We start from the raw sequence: 19,162 nt of genomic DNA on the forward strand, positions 1-19,162 counted from the left end.
TCATCTGCCTTTCTTCGTGGTGTAGCAATTTTAATGGCCAGTAGTGTACTCACGGCGTTAATATGAATGAAAGAAAGAGGTGGAAGACAGTCAGAGTGGCCGAAATTAAACTAACAGCCGAATGTGGCCAGTATCCAGTGTAATATGCCCGCTCCATATTGACTAAATCTTTCCCCCCTCTGTATTAACATACATAAGATGTAACTGTTTCCATTCCTACTGGAAATACAGAACATGGGAGGGGCCTATGTGTGTTCTATCGCATCAAGGTAGAATGCAGAGATTCTGTAATGATTCACCAACCTGATGTCTTCTAAAAGTGCCTATGTCCCAGCGCAGATACTGCACTCAGGTCGCGAATCCGTTGTTCGTAAAGTGAGGCTGCAAGACGCTTGGGTTATAATTAAGGCCCTCAACATTACGAAATAATCTGTCAAGTTCCAGTTTTGAGAAGCCAGATACATTTTATTTATTCACGCGAATCATGTTGCAGACAAAGCATCGAACCGCAGACAACCTGTTTCACAAAAAGGCACGCGTACCGAGTCACACGTATTACAGTTCATTCTAGCAACACTTATAATTCCGGTAGGTTCAGCATATTGGAGAAATTACATTCACAAACTAAGTTACAAAAAAATGGCTCTGAGCACCATGGCACTTAACTTCTGAGGTCATCAGTCCCCTAGAACTTAGAACTACTGAAACCTAACTAAGGACATCACACACATCCATGTCCGAGGCAGGATTCGAACCTGCGACTGTAGCGCCTAGAACCGCTCGGCCACTCCGGGCGGCAAACTAAGTTACACATTTACTCTTATTTTCTCTGCCTTGTACGCAGAATCGCGATAGTTTAGTGCTATTGTATACCGATCGCAACTCTTATTTTTATAGTGAGGCTTGTAACGCGAACTGAACCGTGTGAGCCATAGTACCCGACTCGATTATCTGTAACATACTCCTGCATCAGATGAAATCAGTCAACACGAATCACTTCACTTCGGGACTCACTTTTGGCAGGAGCCGAAGATGTAAGAAGTACTTCGTATGATTACCGTTATTCTAATGTTAATGAAAATTATTATAAAAATGAGATTTGAAATGTTGGTTTTCCTTCAGTATCCTTCACAATTGCAATAGTAATCATTTCTTTGTCGTGACTAGTTTCTGACAATCACGTTCATTTGCGAACCATGGCGTACAAAAGATTTTATGGTGTTAACAAAGGCAAAACTACAATGTACTCCCATACAATGTACCATCATACAAGTTGAACTTTACACAAAGCAATACAAAAAAAATTTACATCTGTCAAATACATGTTTTCACGTATCTTAGACGTACAGTTCCCACCAATGTACATGTAAGTGACCAGATATGCATTATTCCTTATCATTAACCGTTACACAGATACAATATGATAAACCTCGTATGAGCATAGAATGTGAATCCTGCCCAATCGAACGCAGCAAACTGAAGTGCTTTGTTACCCAAGTCGCCTCGTAACCTCTGTAGAGGCTACTAACAGTGATTTTCGATGGCCTCACACGTAATTGAAAGCAACACATGCACTTTTAATCAATGGTATCAAACAACTCTTAACGCCACAAACTTTTGTTACAGTTAATTGAATGGTACCTTACTATTGAGATGGTTCTTAGCTTGACAGGCAGATTTGGGTGGGCCCACATGTCACTACGGTTGTTTAGACTACACTAAAAAGTTTCGCTGGGAAGCCCTTACACCTGCTCCGTACAGTCCAGATCTCTGCCAATGCGATTTCCTTATTTTGCAACCCTGAACAAAGACATTCTTGTTCGTCGATTTGCTTCAGACGAAAAGGTGCTCGCATGGGTACGATCATGTTTCCTTAGGCAGCCACAAACATCTTTCTATGAAGGCACCGACTGTCTTGTCTTAAAGTGGGATAAATGTACTATCAGGTGTTGCCAGTCCTTTTGAAATAATACAAATATGTGTAAAATCTTAACTGCTAAGGTCATCAGTCTATGACTGCAGCGCCTTAGACCGCTCGGCTAATCCCACGCGGCGTGAAATAATAAACAGTTTACTTTGTTCCGTCGGCTCGTTTTCATTTGACTGTCTCTTATACTTCCTCCCACACACTAGCTCGCAAAATGAGCATGACGGGAGGAAACAGAGAATCTATAACTCATTCTAAGGGTTTCTGATAATCATACTTCCCTCGAATCATTCGTGAATGGCACAGAAAATGGGGAAGAGATAGCAAAAACTTCCACCACACACCTCAAGGTGGCTGCTGTAGCGTAGACGTAGTTGTAGAAGTTAGTGTTTTCGCTAGAGCGCCACTCGACCTGTCCTACAGTGACGACCACGCAGTTTTTCAATAGCCGGCCGCGGTGGTCTCGCGGTTAAGGCGCTCAGTCCGGAACCGCGCGACTGCTACGGTCGCAGGTTCGAATCCTGCCTCGGGCATGGATGTGTGTGTTGTCCTTAGGTTAGTTAGGTTTAAGTAGTTCTAAGTTCTAGGGGACTGATGACCACAGATGTTAAGTCCCATAGTGCTCAGAGTCAGCCAGTTTTTCAATACCACCGCGATGAACGTATTCTTGAAGGCTACATTGATGAACATCATAGCTGAAAAATCGCCAAATGGTTTGGAATACTGCTGCTTTCAACATGCGATATGTTAATAGCAATCTGAATAGCATCAGGTACGTCAGAGGATTTCGAAGAGACCTTACTCCAGATACCCCATAACAGTACGACAGTACCTCCCAATATGTGGCGTGGAACGTGCAAGCCTTTCTCGAATATAGTAGGATACCATTGCGTGACATGTTGCCCACCAAATATGATGGCCAACAGTTTGTTGGTCACGTTCCTCTAGCAAACACCACTGATGCTCTGTGGACCTGGATACAAGTAGAGTTGAGGGAGGTTTGTGGACAGGCTGTATGACCAGCTTCGACACATTTTTAGGCATACGTAGAGATACATCTTGTAAATGTGAGTACAGTAATATAATCAATACATTACGGGAAAATATTTGTGTACGTATTTTGAAGGCTCTGTCTTGAGCAAAATACTATTTAGTTTTCTTTGGTACAAATGGTTCTGAGCACTATGGGACTTGACCGCTAAGGTCATCAGTCCCCTAGGACTTAGAACTAAAAAACCTAACTAATCTAAGGACATCACACACATCCATGCCCGAGGCAGGATTCGAACCTGCGACCGTAGCGGTCGCGCGGTTCCGGACTGTAGCGCCTAGAACCGCTCGGCCACTCCGGCCGGTAATTTTCTTTTTCACACATACATGTTTCAGCGGTATTACACCATAATCAGTAGCTTTCTTGAAAGAATCTTCCCTATGCAACGGAGAGTGCACCGTATATGAAACTTTCTGGCAAATTAAAACTGTGTGCCATGCTCACGATCAAATTTTTGACCTTCACCTTTTGCGACCAAGTGCTCTACAAACTGAGCTACCCAATCACTACTCACGACACACAGCTTTATTTCCGTCAGTACCTAATCTCCTAACTTTCCGATTTCACAAAGCTCCCCTGTGAAGCTTACAGGACTAACAGTCCTGGAAGGAAACGTATTGCCGAGATATGGCTTAGCCAGAGCCTAGGGAATGATTCCAGAATGAATTATCACTCTGCAAGTTTCGCAGGAGAACAGCTGTGAAGTTTGGAAGGTAGGAGATGAGGTACTGATGGATGTAAAGCTGTAATGAGGGGTCGTAGTCGTACTTGGGAAAGTTTAATTGGCAGAGCATTTACCTGCGATAGACAAGGGTGCCGAGTTAGAGTCTCGGTCCGGCACACAGTTTTATCTGACATCGTTTGTTTTCTACGTTTTCGAGACTTTTTGCGAAAAATACACCTCCATGCTAGTTGAGAAGACGTGCTTCAGGCAAAAACTTCGAAGTGTATGTATTGTGCAAGTAAACACGGACGCGAACTGCTTTCCTAAAGAAAAATTGTGAGTTACTGCTGAAAAATAGTTCACTTCTTTTTTACTGTTTATGAGAAATTGGGAATTCCTGCTGTGATATGTCAGACAGCAGCAAGCAGCAATCTGTGGTGGTACCTTATGCGGACAAAGAGAGTAGCTCCTTAACAGATGTTACCTGTTATGAAGCTCAACACAGGAAAATAACTGCATACTTGGTAATAAATGCTCTCTCTCTAATAATAATGTATAGTTAGTAAGGGTAAAAAAGATAATGCTTTATGATATTGATACTCTTCAGTGGAAATCAGAATAATTAATGACAGCAAAACAAATGTTTTAAGAATATTTTACAAGAGATGACCTGGGATGAAATTTATAATGAACCAAACGCTGACTTAAAATTTAATGTATTCCATTACCATTATTTGAAAATAACTTTCGGCGTAAGCTAGTCCGAAAGGACAGTAACGAGCCGTGTAAACTTCCATAGATCTCTAGAGGAATTGAAGTATCAGCTGAAATGAAGAGGGAAACGTATCTGTTGGCAAGATCAAGTAGAGATCCTGCAGTAACAGCATACTGCAAAAACTACTCAAAATTACTAAGAAAAGTTATCAAAACAATGAAGGAAGCTGCAAATTGTCAGAAATCAGTAATTGCGACAACACACTTACGGCTACATGATATGTAGTGAAACGAGCGATAGGACAATAGGCCACAGAACGGGATAACACGTCTGTCGAATTAAATGAAAGTGCTATAAATAAGTCACAGGAAGCATATGTGTTTAATGATCATTTCTTAATCGTAGCAGATAATATAGAGTCAAACAGTTCAAATGAAAAGTAACATCTATTTGTTGAGATAGCAACTCTAATAAAATTTAGTCGTATGAATGTGTCATCAACTTCTCTCTGAAATTAACAAAACTGTATATTCTCTCAAAAAATTAGAGTTCACGTGTATTTGATGGTGTTTCCAACAGAGGACTAAAAATATGTTCTCATATAATATGCCCTATCTATTCTGAAATATGTAATGTATTACTGACACAGGACATTTTTCCAGAGAAGTTTAAACATGCCATTGTTAAGTCCCTCTATAAGAAAGGTTATAGGAGAGACATCAGTAACAACTGACCTGTTACACTACTGACATATTTCAAAATTTTTGAGAACGTGATGCATTCTAGAATAGTATCCCACCTGAGAACCAATAATATCCTCACTAGATCACAGTTTAGATTTCAGAAGAGTTGCTCTACTGAGAATGCCATTTACTCACCAAATTTTACAAGTAGTAAAGAACACAGTAGCACCGGTTGCTGTTTTCTTTGATCTGACGGAGGCATTAGACTGTGTGAATGACGATACTCTCCTACTTAATCTGAGGTTTTATGGAACTGATTGTATGGCCAACCAATGGATAATGTCATATCTAACCAAAGGAATGAAGAAAGCTGTACTTAGTAATTCAGCCAATGTGATCAGGGAAGACTCTTCCGTCATAAATAACGTACGTTTTTCTCCAAGGCTCCATCGTAGATCCGCCATTGTTCTTCACATATGTTAACGATCTTACGCCTAACACCCATCAATCAGAATTAGTCCCTGAAGTTTTTTTAAGATTTCATTGGCTGTGATCTAGCACACGTACGCTATTTAATTACAGGACGTATGTATACACGGTGTATCATAATTAATGGCGTAAGTGCATACAGTTGAATGTAGACGATACTAGAAGCAAAAAAGTCTCAGTAAACATAGGGTCGAAAATGCATACCTTAAGAGCTACGAGCAATTTTTCATCTTCGACACTGTGAAGCAAATCTCTTCTACTGAAAGCTCTTTGCTTTCCATATTTTGCGAAATGGTAATGTGGATCAAAACAAGGAAAAAAAGTTCAGTAATCATGTGCTCTAAAATGCAAACCTTAAGAGCTATGAGCACGTGCTCCTCTTCGCTACTTGGAAACACAACTCATCTAATAAACAATTGCTCATTAATTTTAAGGAATCCATTTTAGAGCAATGTTTACTGGACTTTATTTTTGTTTTGGTCCATACTACTACTACTACTTCCAAAATACGGAAAGCAAAGAGCTTATAGTAGACGAGATTTGGTTCACAGTATCGAAGATGAAAAATTGCTCGTAGCTCTTAAGGTATGCATTTTCGACCCTATGTTTACTGAGACTTTTTTGCTTCTAGTATCGTGTACTTTCAACTGCATGCGTTTTAATTATGATACACCCTATATACAGCCACTTCGGCTGCACAAAAGAAGTGCAACCGAAGTGGCTGTATATACCTCCTGTAATTAGAATTTGTTCCTTTTTGCAGTTGACATTAGTATTGTGATATACTATTTGAAAATATTCAGTTCTGTACAAGTAAGCGTACTGCGCCAATCATAAGCGTAACATATTTTGAGGAAATAATAAAAAACATAAATTTCAAGAATTATAGGTGTCCACGTTGGTGAGAATATAACATGGAAAAAACATATTCTGGGACTCCTAAACAAACTTAGTTCAGCTTGATGTGCAGTTCAAATCGTTGTAAATCCTGGTGAGAGAGACAAATCAGTGCGTAGAGATATTGTGCATATTTTCACTTACCGTCTTAAATAGTAATGTTCCCGGGTAACTCATCTTTAAGAACGACTTCATTTCGGAGAAACGTACTGTAAGAATAATACACTCCTGGAAATGGAAAAAAGAACACATTGACACCGGTGTGTCAGACCCACCATACTGGCTCCGGACACTGCGAGAGGGCTGTACAAGCAATGATCACACGCACAGCACAGCGGACACACCAGGAACCGCGGTGTTGGCCGTCGAATGGCGCTAGCTGCGCAGCATTTGTGCACCGCCGCCTTCAGTGTCAGCCAGTTTGCCGTGGCATACGGAGCTCCATCGCAGTCTTTAACACTGGTAGCATGCCGCGACAGCGTGGACGTGAACCGTATGTGCAGTTGACGGACTTTGAGCGAGGGCATATAGTGGGCATGCGGGAGGCCGGGTGGACGTACCGCCGAATTGCTCAATACGTGGGGCGTGAGGTCTCCACAGAACATCGATGTTGTCGCCAGTGGTCGGCGGAAGGTGCACGTGCCCGTCGACCTGGGACCGGACCGCAGCGACGCACGGATGCATGCCAAGACCGTAGGATCCTACGCAGTGCCGTAGGGGACCGCACCGCCACTTGCCAGCAAATTAGGGACACTGTTGCTCCTGGGGTATCGGCGAGGACCATTCGCAACCGTCTCCATGAAGCTGGGCTACGGTCCCGCACACCGTTAGGCCGTCTTCCGCTCACGCCCCAACATCGTGCAGCCCGCCTCCAGTGGTGTCGCGACAGGCGTGAATGGAGGGACGAATGGAGACGTGTCGTCTTCAGCGATGAGAGTCGCTTCTGCCTTGGTGCCAATGATGGTCGTATGCGTGTTTGGCGCCGTGCAGGTGAGCGCCACAATCAGGACTGCATACGACCGAGGCACACAGGGCCAACACCCGGCATCATGGTGTGGGGAGCGATCTCCTACACTGGCCGTACACCACTGGTGATCGTCGAGGGGACACTGAATAGTGCACGGTACATCCAAACCGTCATCGAACCCATCGTTCTACCATTCCTAGACCGGCAAGGGACCTTGCTGTTCCAACAGGACAATGCACGTCCGCATGTATCCCGTGCCACCCAACGTGCTCTAGAAGGTGTAAGTCAACTACCCTGGCCAGCAAGATCTCCGGATCTGTCCCCCATTGAGCATGTTTGGGACTGGATGAAGCGTCGTCTCACGCGGTCTGCACGTCCAGCACGAACGCTGGTCCAACTGAGGCGCCAGGTGGAAATGGCATGGCAAGCCGTTCCACAGGACTACATCCAGCATCTCTACGATCGTCTCCATGGGAGAATAGCAGCCTGCATTGCTGCGAAAGGTGGATATACACTGTACTAGTGCCGACATTGTGCATGCTCTGTTGCCTGTGTCTATGTGCCTGTGGTTCTGTCAGTGTGATCATGTGATGTATCTGACCCCAGGAATGTGTCAATAAAGTTTCCCCTTCCTGGGACAATGAATTCACGGTGTTCTTATTTCAATTTCCAGGAGTGTATGTGGCGTTCACTCACCCACGATCACCTTATAGACATCTGTTTAGAGAGCTGGGCGTTTTGACTACTGCTTCACAATACATTTACGTCCTCATGAAGTTCTTTATAAATAATCCAATGAAGTTGAAAAGGAACAACGATTTACGTAATTGCAATAACAGCAGAAAAAATGACATTCATTACTTTATATTAACCCTAGGACGCCTAAGCCTTTTTTTTCTAACTTGGATGCCTAAGGGGGGGGGGGGGGGGGTTCGACAAGCCCACAGGTATTAAATACGTTTACTGACGAAAAATTACAACTTTCAGAATGGTTTATGTATTTTAACTAAGGCATCGGTTTATAAATGTTGTTTGTTGTTATAAATATTGGATTGAGTGAATAAAAAATTGACATATTACAATACAAAATACAGATGCGTTCATGTACAATAGACTACTCTGAGTCCTCAACTTCAAGGCAAGAGACACACTTCACAATTTTTTCTATATGTGCGTTACACACATGTTTATGACACTGTCCACAATACTGTTTTGGTTTACTTAGATGGTTGTACTTCTGCTTCTTTGTTTTAGCTTTTCTTACACAAATACGGCACCGACCTTTCCCTGCAGGAGGCTGACGTGCGTCTGTTGTCACTTCTTTGAGTTTCTTTTGTAGAATAGTCTCCATTGATTGAAAAATTTGGTTAGATAACCCTCTTGCATTGGCACTTCTTTCTTCTCCCTGCAATTTCACTAGTTCCATTCCAGCTTGCAGAAGATAAAGTTTCCATTTGATGTGTTTCTTTTTATTCCATCTTGGATGTTGCTGGATGAATATGGTAGTTGCATAGATAGCACAAATGCCGATGAGAGAGTAAAATACAGATAGAGGCCATCTATTTGTTCCCCTCTTGCAGGTGTACATACGCGCCATTTGATCAATGGTATCAAGTCCACCTTTAGTGGTTCAAATGGCTCTGAGCACTATGGGACTCAACTGCTGAGGTCATTAGTCCCCTAGAACTTAGAACTAGTTAAACCTAACTAACCTAAGGACATCACAAACATCCATGCCCGAGGCAGGATTCGAACCTGCGACCGTAGCGGTCTTGCGGTTCCAGACTGCAGCGCCTTTAACCGCACGGCCACTTCGGCCGGCTCCACCTTTAGTGGAATTATAATAAGAATTTATCTCCATTTTATTCTTCTCTCCTCCAACAGTGCCTTTATCTTGGTGCATTGTTGACAACATCAGTAAGTTTTTACTTGGTTTCGTTTTTGCTGTGTAGGACACCAAAGTTAGTGGAGGCCTACGTGTTGGGAACTGCACTAACTCACTGCGAGTTTACAAGATAAATAACAGCTGACTGACATCAACAATCACTTCCTCTGAAAGTAAACCGATTGTTGTGAATATCAAGAATACCAACTAACAAGAAACTAACTTGCATTGTTGTAGAGATGAGAAATACGAAATCCTACTAAGGAAAATTTTCTATAGCATGGAAGCCTAAGGGGGGAGGGGGGGGTGGTTGGACCTGAAGTGTTGGCAGAAGAGCCAACACCGTGTTGCTAGAGGAGGCCGAAATGCACGCTTTTAAGCTCACGCAGGCAGGCGCGAGGTTAGGTCGTAGCAAATGACGTAGCTGAAGGCTATGCTAACTATCGTCTCGGCAAATGAGAGCGTATTTGTCAGTGTAGTATCGCTAGCAAAGTCGGCTATACAACTGGGGCGAGTGCTAGGACGGCTCTCTAGACCTGCCGTGTGGCGGCGCTCGGTCTGCAATCACTGACAGTGGCGACACGCGGGTCCGACGTATACTAACGGACCGCGGCCGATTTAAAGGCTACCACGTAGCAAGTGTGGTGTCTGGCGGTGACACCACAGGACCCATAACAAGTTTTTTTTATTTTTTCTTTCAAAGCAGGAATTTTCTGTAAAATATATTGACACTAACGTCTCGTAAAATAGCCAACAAACAATAACTCAAAGGGAATATGTAGTATGAAAGTTACTTGGGCACAAGCAGGGGACATAAAAAAATTGTGCGTTCAACGAACCCCTCCCCCCCCCCCCCCCCCACCCCTTAGGCGTCCTAGGCTTAAGGGGTGCCAAATGCTGCATCAAAAATTTTTTGTTCACTTACCCAGCGATATAAAATGTCTGGCAGCGAAGTAAAATTAGAAAACAAACTGAAATACAGGGTGTCTCACTAAAGACGCCCGGGAGAGGCCCGCGAGTCGCGCGGCGCGGTTACCGGCCATCGCCACCGCATCCGCGGGCCACCGCCGCGCCCGACTCTCGGACACTAAACTGCCGGTAATCGGCTGCGCGCACACCTCCCCTCAGCTGCCATCTGATAAACTTAAGCTTACCTTTATTTACAGTAGGTGCTCAAAATGATGTCTCTCTGTGGTAAGAGCAGCCCGACATCTCTTCAATACATTAGGAATCATGTATTCAGTGAATTCACTGAAATATGTAACGTATTACTAACCCAGGGCAGTTTTTCAGAGAACTTTAACCATGCCATTGTTAAGTCCCTCTATAAGAAAGGTTATAGGAGAGACATCAATAACAACTGACCTGTTACACTACTAACATATTTCAAAACTTTTGAGAAGGTGACGGATTCTAGAATAGTATCCCACCAGTGAATTCGAAAGTAAAATTCTATGCACCGACTTGACAGAAAATCCTAGGAAGTTCTGGTCTTACGTTAAATCAGCAAGTGGATCGAAACAGTATATCCAGACATTCTGGGATGATAATGGCATTGAAACAGATGATGACACGCGTAAAGTTGAAATACTAAACACGTTTTTCCAAAGCTGTTTCACAGAGGAACGCCACACTGCAGTTCCTTCTCTAAATCCTCACACGAACGAAAAAATCGCTGACATCGAAATAACTGTCCGAAAAATAGAGAAGCAACTGAAATCATTCCACAGAGGAAAGTCCACTGGGCCTGACGGGATACCAATTCGATGCTACACAGAGTACCCGAAAGAACTTGCCCCCCCTTCTAACAGCCGTGTACCGCAAGTCTCTAGAGGAACGGAAGGTTCCAAATGATTGGAAAAGAGCACAGGTAGTTCCAGTTTTCACAAAGGGTCATCGAGCAGATGCGCAAAACTATAGGTCTATATCTCTGACATGGATCTGTTGTAGAATTTTAGAAAATGTTTTTTGCTCGCGTATCATGTCATATCTGGAAACCCAGAATCTACTCTGTAGGAATCAACATGGATTCCGGAAACAGCGATCGTGTGAGACCCAACTCGCTCTATTTGTTCATGAGACCCAGAAAATATTAGATACAGGCTTTCAGGTAGATCCCATTTTCCTTGACTTGCGGAAGGCGTTCGATACAGTTCCGCACCGTCGCCCGATAAAGTAAGAGCCTACGGAATATCAGACCAGCTGTGTGGTTGGATTGAAGAGTTTTTAGCAAACAGAACACAGAATGTTTTTCTCAATGGAGAGACGTCTGCAGACGTTCAAGTAACCTCTGGCGTGCCACAGGGGAGTGTTATGGCAACATTGCTTTTCACAATCTATATAAATGACCTAGTAGATAGTGTCGGAAGTTCCATGCGGCTTTTCGTGGATGATGCTGTAGTATACAGAGAAGTCGCAGCATTAGAAAACCGCAGCGAAATGCAGGAAGATATGCAGCGGATAGGCACTTGGTGCAGGGAATGGTATCTGACCCTTAACATAGACAAATGTAATGTATTGCGAATACAAAGAAAGAAGGATCCTTCATTGTATGATTATATGATAGCGGAACAAACACTGGTAGCAGTTACTTCCGTAAAATATCTGGGAGTATGCGTAGAGAACGATTTGAAGTGGAATAATCATATAAAATTAATTGTTGGTAAGGCAGGTGCCAGGTTGAGGTTCATTGGGAGAGTCCTTAGAAAATGTAGTCCATCAACAAAGGAAGTGGCTTACCAAACAATCGTTCGACCTATACTTGAGTAATGCTCATCAGTGTGGGGTCCGTACCAGGTCGGGTTGACAGCGGAGATAGAGAAGATCCAAAGAAGAGCGGCGCGTTTCGTCACAGGGTTATTTGGTAAGAGTGATAGCGTTACGGAGATGTTTAGCAAACTCAAGTGGCAGACTCTGCAAGAGAGGCGCTCTGCATCGCGGTGTAGCTTGCTGTCCAGGTTTCGAGAGGGTGCGTTTCTGGATGAGGTATCGAATATATTGTCTCCCCCTACTTATACCTCCCGTGGAGATCACGAATGTAAAATTAGAGATATTCGAGTGCGCACGGAGGCTTTCCGGCAGTCGGTCTTCCCGCGAACCATACGCGACTGGAGCAGGAAAGGGAGGTAATGACAGTGGCACGTAAAGTGCCCTCTGCCACTAACCGTTGGGTGGATTGCGGAATATAAATGTAGAATGTAGAAAGATTCGGCGAATTTCGGCTGCCGAAATGTGGGAACTGACTAGCCGAACCCTGCCTTCCACCTCTTCGAGCGTATGGCGATTGGTTGCATACACCTTGTCTTTTAACATTCCCCAAACGTAAATATCCCACGTATTAAGATCTGGAGAACTAGGAGACCAGTCAAGTATCCTATCATCAAAAACACCTTGTATTGCTGTCATAGATGCATTGGCGATGTGTGGTCTTTCACTGTCCTGCGTGAAATAACCGTACATATTTTCGTTAGGTGTAGAAAAACGATGCAGTTTGTTCACACACCTGCCAGAACATATTGTTTGGTGGAAAAAGATTGGCCCAATAATTAGTCTTGCACTAATTGCACAGCAATCATGTTTTCACATAATGCAGAGGTTGTTGTTGTAATTCGTGAGGGTATTCGGAGCTCTAATGTCGATTGTTCTGAGACTTTAAGTACCCTGACAAATGCAGCCATGCTTCACCAGAACAAAATGCATCTCAAGATCAACTTCATCATCATGTACAGACTGTAACAGCCAGTTGCTATAACGACATCGAGCGACAGTATCTGAGTTCCTCAGTTGATGCGCTACCGTTATTTTGTATGGTTTCAGTCTCTGCTCTGTGTGCAGATGCTCTTGACACACTAGTCTGAAGTGCCAAACGGCGCAGAGATTTTCTCGGACTTCTTTCCAAGGCCTCCCCTATCTCGTCTAATTTATTTTCGGTTGAAACACTAAGTTCTCTAGGTCCTCGCTGTGTAACACAAATTCAGTCTGAAATTTCTTCACTCATCTGCATATCATCAAATCATTGGAAACATGTACAACGGGAAATTTTCATATGAATTCAAACCGACATTCCAGATACCATTCTGCTTTTGCATAGTTCAGCACCAGAAATACCCGTTGATCCTTAGTGTATACTATACCGAATGGAAACTCAATAGGAAACTCAAAACAAAATACCCGAACACTCGGTCGCAATAGTATAGAAGAGACGCGTACTGTGTTTCTCTCAGGACCGGGCCCAACGATATACGGGCAGGAAAAGCCTCGGATTCGGCGCAGTTGCAATAATGACGTCCAGCAACAATATTTGAAGCGATTAAACTTGACAAAAAAGCAAAAGAAAACACCGGTACACCCAGTCGCACAGTGTAGGAGGTACGCGCGACGTACTGGTGTCGGAGAACTGCAGACCCAGCGGCAACAACCGGCAACCGCACCGCGCGACACGCGGACCCCTGCCGGGCGCTATCGTAAGCCATCCTGCAGTTTATCCTTGACAACTACTCCTACTCCGTAGCCGAATTTTTATTATTATAATGTTTAAAATGTAGTGGGAAAGAAATGCTAACTTACGTAAGTACATAGAAAAGCATGTAAATGTTCAGCATGTAGCAATATTTGCAAATTAATTTGTGATGTGAGTGTAAAATGTCTCCTTCCATATCATTACGATTTACCGTGCAAATGATCCCTGGAACATGAAACTAACTAACGAACTTCAGTATGAACTTCGCTTGTAACCTCCCCCTCACATATCGACCTTAATGTCAGTGAAAAATTGAACCGCGTGTACCTAATGGAAATTTGGGAAAAGCAATCGTCACCGAAGTTAATCTGTCGGTAAAGAGGGAGGAAAAGGTTACATCTCAATGGAAGGAAAAATGCAAATGAAACTGGTGGAAATCAATTTTGAAAAAGGGTAAAGTTAATAAAGAAAGTACATGTGCGGTCGTTACGTTAACAATTAACTGGCGTTAATTAGATATTTGAGATTTGGGGAAAATTTCGGTCGCCAGTCCTATGGACAATTATTATAATAACTGAAAATGAAAGATTAATGCACATATAATTAGCATTAGAAGCGTGGCAACTGAAGGTTGACACGTGTTGTGTGAAAACTGAATGTTTGTCAGAAGTAATAAATTTCGCTACATTCTGACCTAATTTAGCAAAAGAATTAATAAAACCGGAAAATTGAGAGTTAATTTAGTGACTGAAATTAATAGTGAGCTTTGTTTCTGAAGCACTACGAAATTCAATAAAATAAGGTTAGTCTTGGGCTACCTCAACAATCATTTCAAAAGCTACTTGAATCTACGCAATTTAGTAATAAGATATTTAACTTTGAACTTGAATTTAATGATTCTGAACAATTAACAATAGTAAAATTTAGTACGTACCAAGCTGAGCTGTAGTCACAGGTAAGCTAAAATATGGTAACAAAACTCGCACTCATAATTTGTGCTTGTATAATCTAAATATTGTAGCCAGCTATGAATACTTTAACTGAACTTTGAAATTAAAGCAGTGAAATGGAATAATATTACTTTAATGCTGGCGTTTGAATTTCAACGACACTCGGGTTCATTTCGGAAAAGGAAGGGACCCTGCTTGGTAATGCAATTGGGACAATGAGCATCAAAGGTTCATGCTAAGTTGCTGTAATTTTGTGATGCAGCAATTTTAAAAGCTGAGGTCTGCCATACAGTTCTAAAACTTCACGTGCTTCTAGTCTTCCATGTTGGTTGATTGAAGGTTTTGCAGTCGCCAGTCGAGCAGGTGACGACAGTCACTCATTGTCGGCCGTCGCTGTTGCAGAAGCTGGATGTTGGCCCGCCTTCTTCTCGACACGGTCACCAGGCGAAACGGGCTCTTGATGTGCGCCAGCTAATGCTTCCCGTCCCCGACACCGTGTCAGAAACTATCATAGCAATTCGAGCGCAATTGCATGCTGCCAAACCCCGAAAGCGCGGCAACTCGCGGGAGCGTCACACAACGCACCTGCTCCACCGCCCTACCCCAGTCAGACTCTCCCTGCCCGCTCTCCACGCGGCAGAGTTAACACTACCAAAGATCCTAAACACTTTGGTTCGCCACACGACCTATCGATGTAATCGTTCGATAACATAGTTTTCCCTGGGCCAGACCCAGCATAAAAATACAAATAATATTCACAAAACAAACCAATTATACATCGACATAAATGCATATATATATATATATATATATATATATATATATATATATATATACAAATAGTGAAACAATTACAATATATAAAGACACAGAAATGTCATATCTTCGGGTAACAAAATAAGGAAAAATCTATAGTACAATAGATGGAAATAGGAGGATATGCATTTCCGGCGTTACAAGTTTCATTGAGTAGTGTAGACTCTGTTTGAAGAAACACTTTCAACATGTTAAGTGATTATTTTTTAAGCACACTAGCTCTTCAAGCCAACATGGCAAACATGTCACCAACGTAAAATTTCTAAGAAAAACCATCTAGCAGATGAAAGCAGCGCGCACACATCTGGATCACATGACATTTATTTAATAAATAATGCTCATTTTTCTGAATGAAAGAACGGCTCTATCCCCATCAACATTTGCGTCAAAAGGCATTTCGAGTAACATCATTGTTGGCTGAAGACCAAATTCAGACGTAAAGAAGACGACAACAATTTTATCTAGATTCCCTCACAGACTGCTAGTTATTTCGGCTTGCAATTACTATTGATACCTATGTAATCAAACTGTGTTCGCAAGAAAATAATGTGGATGACATTTAACTGCTGTACTTATCCCCCAAACGGAACGGCCTTGCCGCAGTGGCTACACCGGTTCCCGTCAGATCACCGAAGTTAAGCGCTGTCGGGCGTGGTCGGCAATTGGATGGCTGGCCATCCAGGCCGCCATGCGCTGTTGCCATTTTTGGGGTGCACTCAGCCTCGTGATGCCAATTGAGGAGCTACTCGACCGAATAGTAGCGGCTTCGGTGAAGAATACCATCATACCGACCGGGAGAGAGGTGTGATGACCCCACGCCCCTCCTATCCGCATCCTCCACTGAGGATGACACGGCGATCGGATGGACCCGGTAGGCCACTCGTGGCCTGAAGACGGAGTGCTTTACTTATCCCCCAAAATATAAAACTATAAGAATAGTTACATGAAAAATCTTATTCAGCTGCTTTTTGTGTGTGAAGGCTTTTTCTGTCATTGAAAGACGCCTGTGATGAATATTTATGAAATAGTTAACGATTTATTACCTTTATCTTAAATAAGTCCTCCTTGATATAACTGTAGTATTTTATCTCGAATGAAAAACAGCCCACAGTTGTACTAAATTACGTTTATTTTAAACCCTGACCATGGTTTCTACTATAATAATATAGCCTTCTTCAGAAGTCATACACACTAATAAATGAAAAATGTCAGCCCAGCGGCTGCGTCAATACCAATAAAATAACTTCAACAAACATAAGCCTGTTTCGAACATAAGTAAAATTACATATAGCACCGTACGTCCTCTGCCCCCTACCTCTGTTATTTTATTGGTCTTGACGCAGTCGCTGGGCTAAGACATTTTTCATTTATAAGTGTGTATGATTTCTGAAGAAGGCTATATTGTTATAGCAGAAACCATGATCAAGGTTAAAAATAAACATAATTTAGCGCAACTGTGGCCTGTTTGTCATTCGAGACAATTTCGTAACGGTTGCTGTTGTCGCTGCTATGATGAAAGTACACCACTGGCCATTAAAATTGCTACACCAAGAAAAATTGCAGATGATAAACGGGTATTCATTGGACAAATATATTATACTAGAACTGACATGTGATTACATTTTCACGCAAGTTGGGTGCATAGATCCTGTACCCAGAACAACCACCTCTGGCCGTAATAACGGCCTTGATACGCCTGGGCATTGAGCCAAACAGAGCTTGGATGGTGTGTACAGGTAAAGCTCCCCATGCAGCTTCAACACGATGCCACAGTTCATCAAGAGTATTGACTGGCGTATTGTGATGAGCCAGTTGCTCGGCCGCCGGTGACCAGACGTTCTCAGTTGGTGAGAGATCTGGAGAATGTGCTGGTCAGGGCAGCAGTCGAACATTTTCTGTGTCCAGAAAGGCCCGTACAGGACCTGCAACATGCGGTCGTGCATTATCCTGCTGAAATGTAGGGTTTCGCAGGGATCGAATGAAGGCTAGAGCCACGGGTCGTTACACATCTGAAATGTAACGTCCACTGTTCACAGTGCCGTCAATGCGAACAAGAGATGACAGAGACGTGTAACCAATGGCACCCCATACCATCACGCCAGGCGATACGCCAGTATGGCGAAGACGAATACACGCTTCCAATGTGCGTGCACCGCGATGTCGCCAAACACGGATGCGACCATCATGATGCTGTAAACAGAACCTGGATTCATCCGAAAAAATGACGTTTTGCCACTTGTGCACCCAGGTTCGTCGTTGAGTACACCATTGCAGGCGCTCGTGTCCGTGATGCAGCGTCAAGGGTAACCGCAGCCATGGTCTCCGAGCTGACAGTCCATTCTGCTGCAAACGTCGTCGAACTGTTCGTGCAGATGGTTGTTGTCTTGCAAACGTCCTTATCTGTTGACTCAGGGATCGAGACGTGGCTGCACGATCCGTTACAGCCATGCGAATAAGATGCCTGTCATCTCGACTGCTAGTGAAACGAGGCCGTTGGGATCCAGCACGGCGTTCCGTATTACCCTCGTGAACACACCGATTCCATATTATGCTAACAGTCATTGGATATCGACGAACGCGCGCAGCAAAGTCGCGATAAGATAAGCCGCAATCGCGATAGACTACAATCCGACCATTATCAAAGTCGGAAACGTGATGGTACGCATTTCTCCTCCTTACACGAGGCATCACAACAACGTTTCATCGGGCAACGCTGGTTAACTGCTGTTTGTGTATGAGAAATCGGTTGGAAACTTTCCTCATGTCAGCACGTTGTAGGTGTCGCCATCGGCGCTAACGTTGTGTGAATGCTCTGAAAAGCTTTTTGCATATCACAGCATCTTCTACCTGTCGGTTAAATTTCGCGTCTGTAGCACGTCATCTCCGTGGTGTAGCAGTTTTAATGGTCAGTAGTGTAGATAATGGTAGAAAATTCCTTTCATTCACGTGTACCCTCTGTCTTGCAGTTTTTGAGAAATTTTAGTTTACATTACTTTATTACTGTGTTATTATTTGACGTCTATTCGCATCCTGTTTTCCACTTTATTTTGTGCATCTTCTAATCCTCACATCACTCTTTCGAGCTCGCTGAGATTCAGAACAGAAAATTTTCCACAGTGGGTGAGGATATTAGGTTGGAGGTCAAACACGCACTGACACTTATATTACGCTCCTTTAGTATGTAGCCTTAAAAATGAAGCGTTAATCAGTTAACGTACGTACTGACCAAATATTAAGTTGAAATGTTCTTGCTTTCAGTGTTAAATTCTGGGACAAGCAGTGTGAGTGCTAACGTATCATCAGAGCTGCTTCATTGCGGAGCAGACTATTGTCCAGCAAGTGGCGAAACTGAAACCAATCCAAATCTGGCACGTCCAGATGAAGACAAAATCAGTATTATAATGTATATATACATCGGCTGTATAGTTCTCGCAGCGCTGATTATTCTCCTTGGAATTGATCAACATGAGAGGTATGTAACATCAACTGGCACTCAGAACTTCAACACGCAGGTCCGAACACTGTTTACAGCCTTTGTAGTGCAATATGCTTGTTGTAGCCTTGTTTCATCAACAAAGGAAATAAAATTTTATAATTCGTCTTTTTTAACAATCAAGTGTGATGTAACATCTATAACTACAAAAAAATGCAACGTACTA

The 19,162-nt window shown here is 43.0% G+C and overlaps 1 protein-coding gene across 3 annotated transcripts in view; it reads left to right on the forward strand.

Annotated features, from left to right (window-relative positions):
* LOC124555686 (UNC93-like protein) overlaps window positions 1-19,162 on the forward strand; it is a 402,758-nt gene that overhangs the window by 289,260 nt on the left and 94,336 nt on the right. For all 3 annotated transcript variants that reach the window (XM_047129688.1, XM_047129690.1, XM_047129689.1), the window contains one exon: window positions 18,762-18,975. In XM_047129688.1, coding sequence (XP_046985644.1) covers window positions 18,762-18,975 — 214 coding nt within the window. The remainder of the gene's footprint in view (window positions 1-18,761; window positions 18,976-19,162) is intronic.

This window comes from Schistocerca americana, chromosome X (genome assembly GCF_021461395.2).
Source record: "Schistocerca americana isolate TAMUIC-IGC-003095 chromosome X, iqSchAmer2.1, whole genome shotgun sequence".
NCBI classification, from domain to species: Eukaryota; Metazoa; Arthropoda; class Insecta; order Orthoptera; family Acrididae; genus Schistocerca; species Schistocerca americana.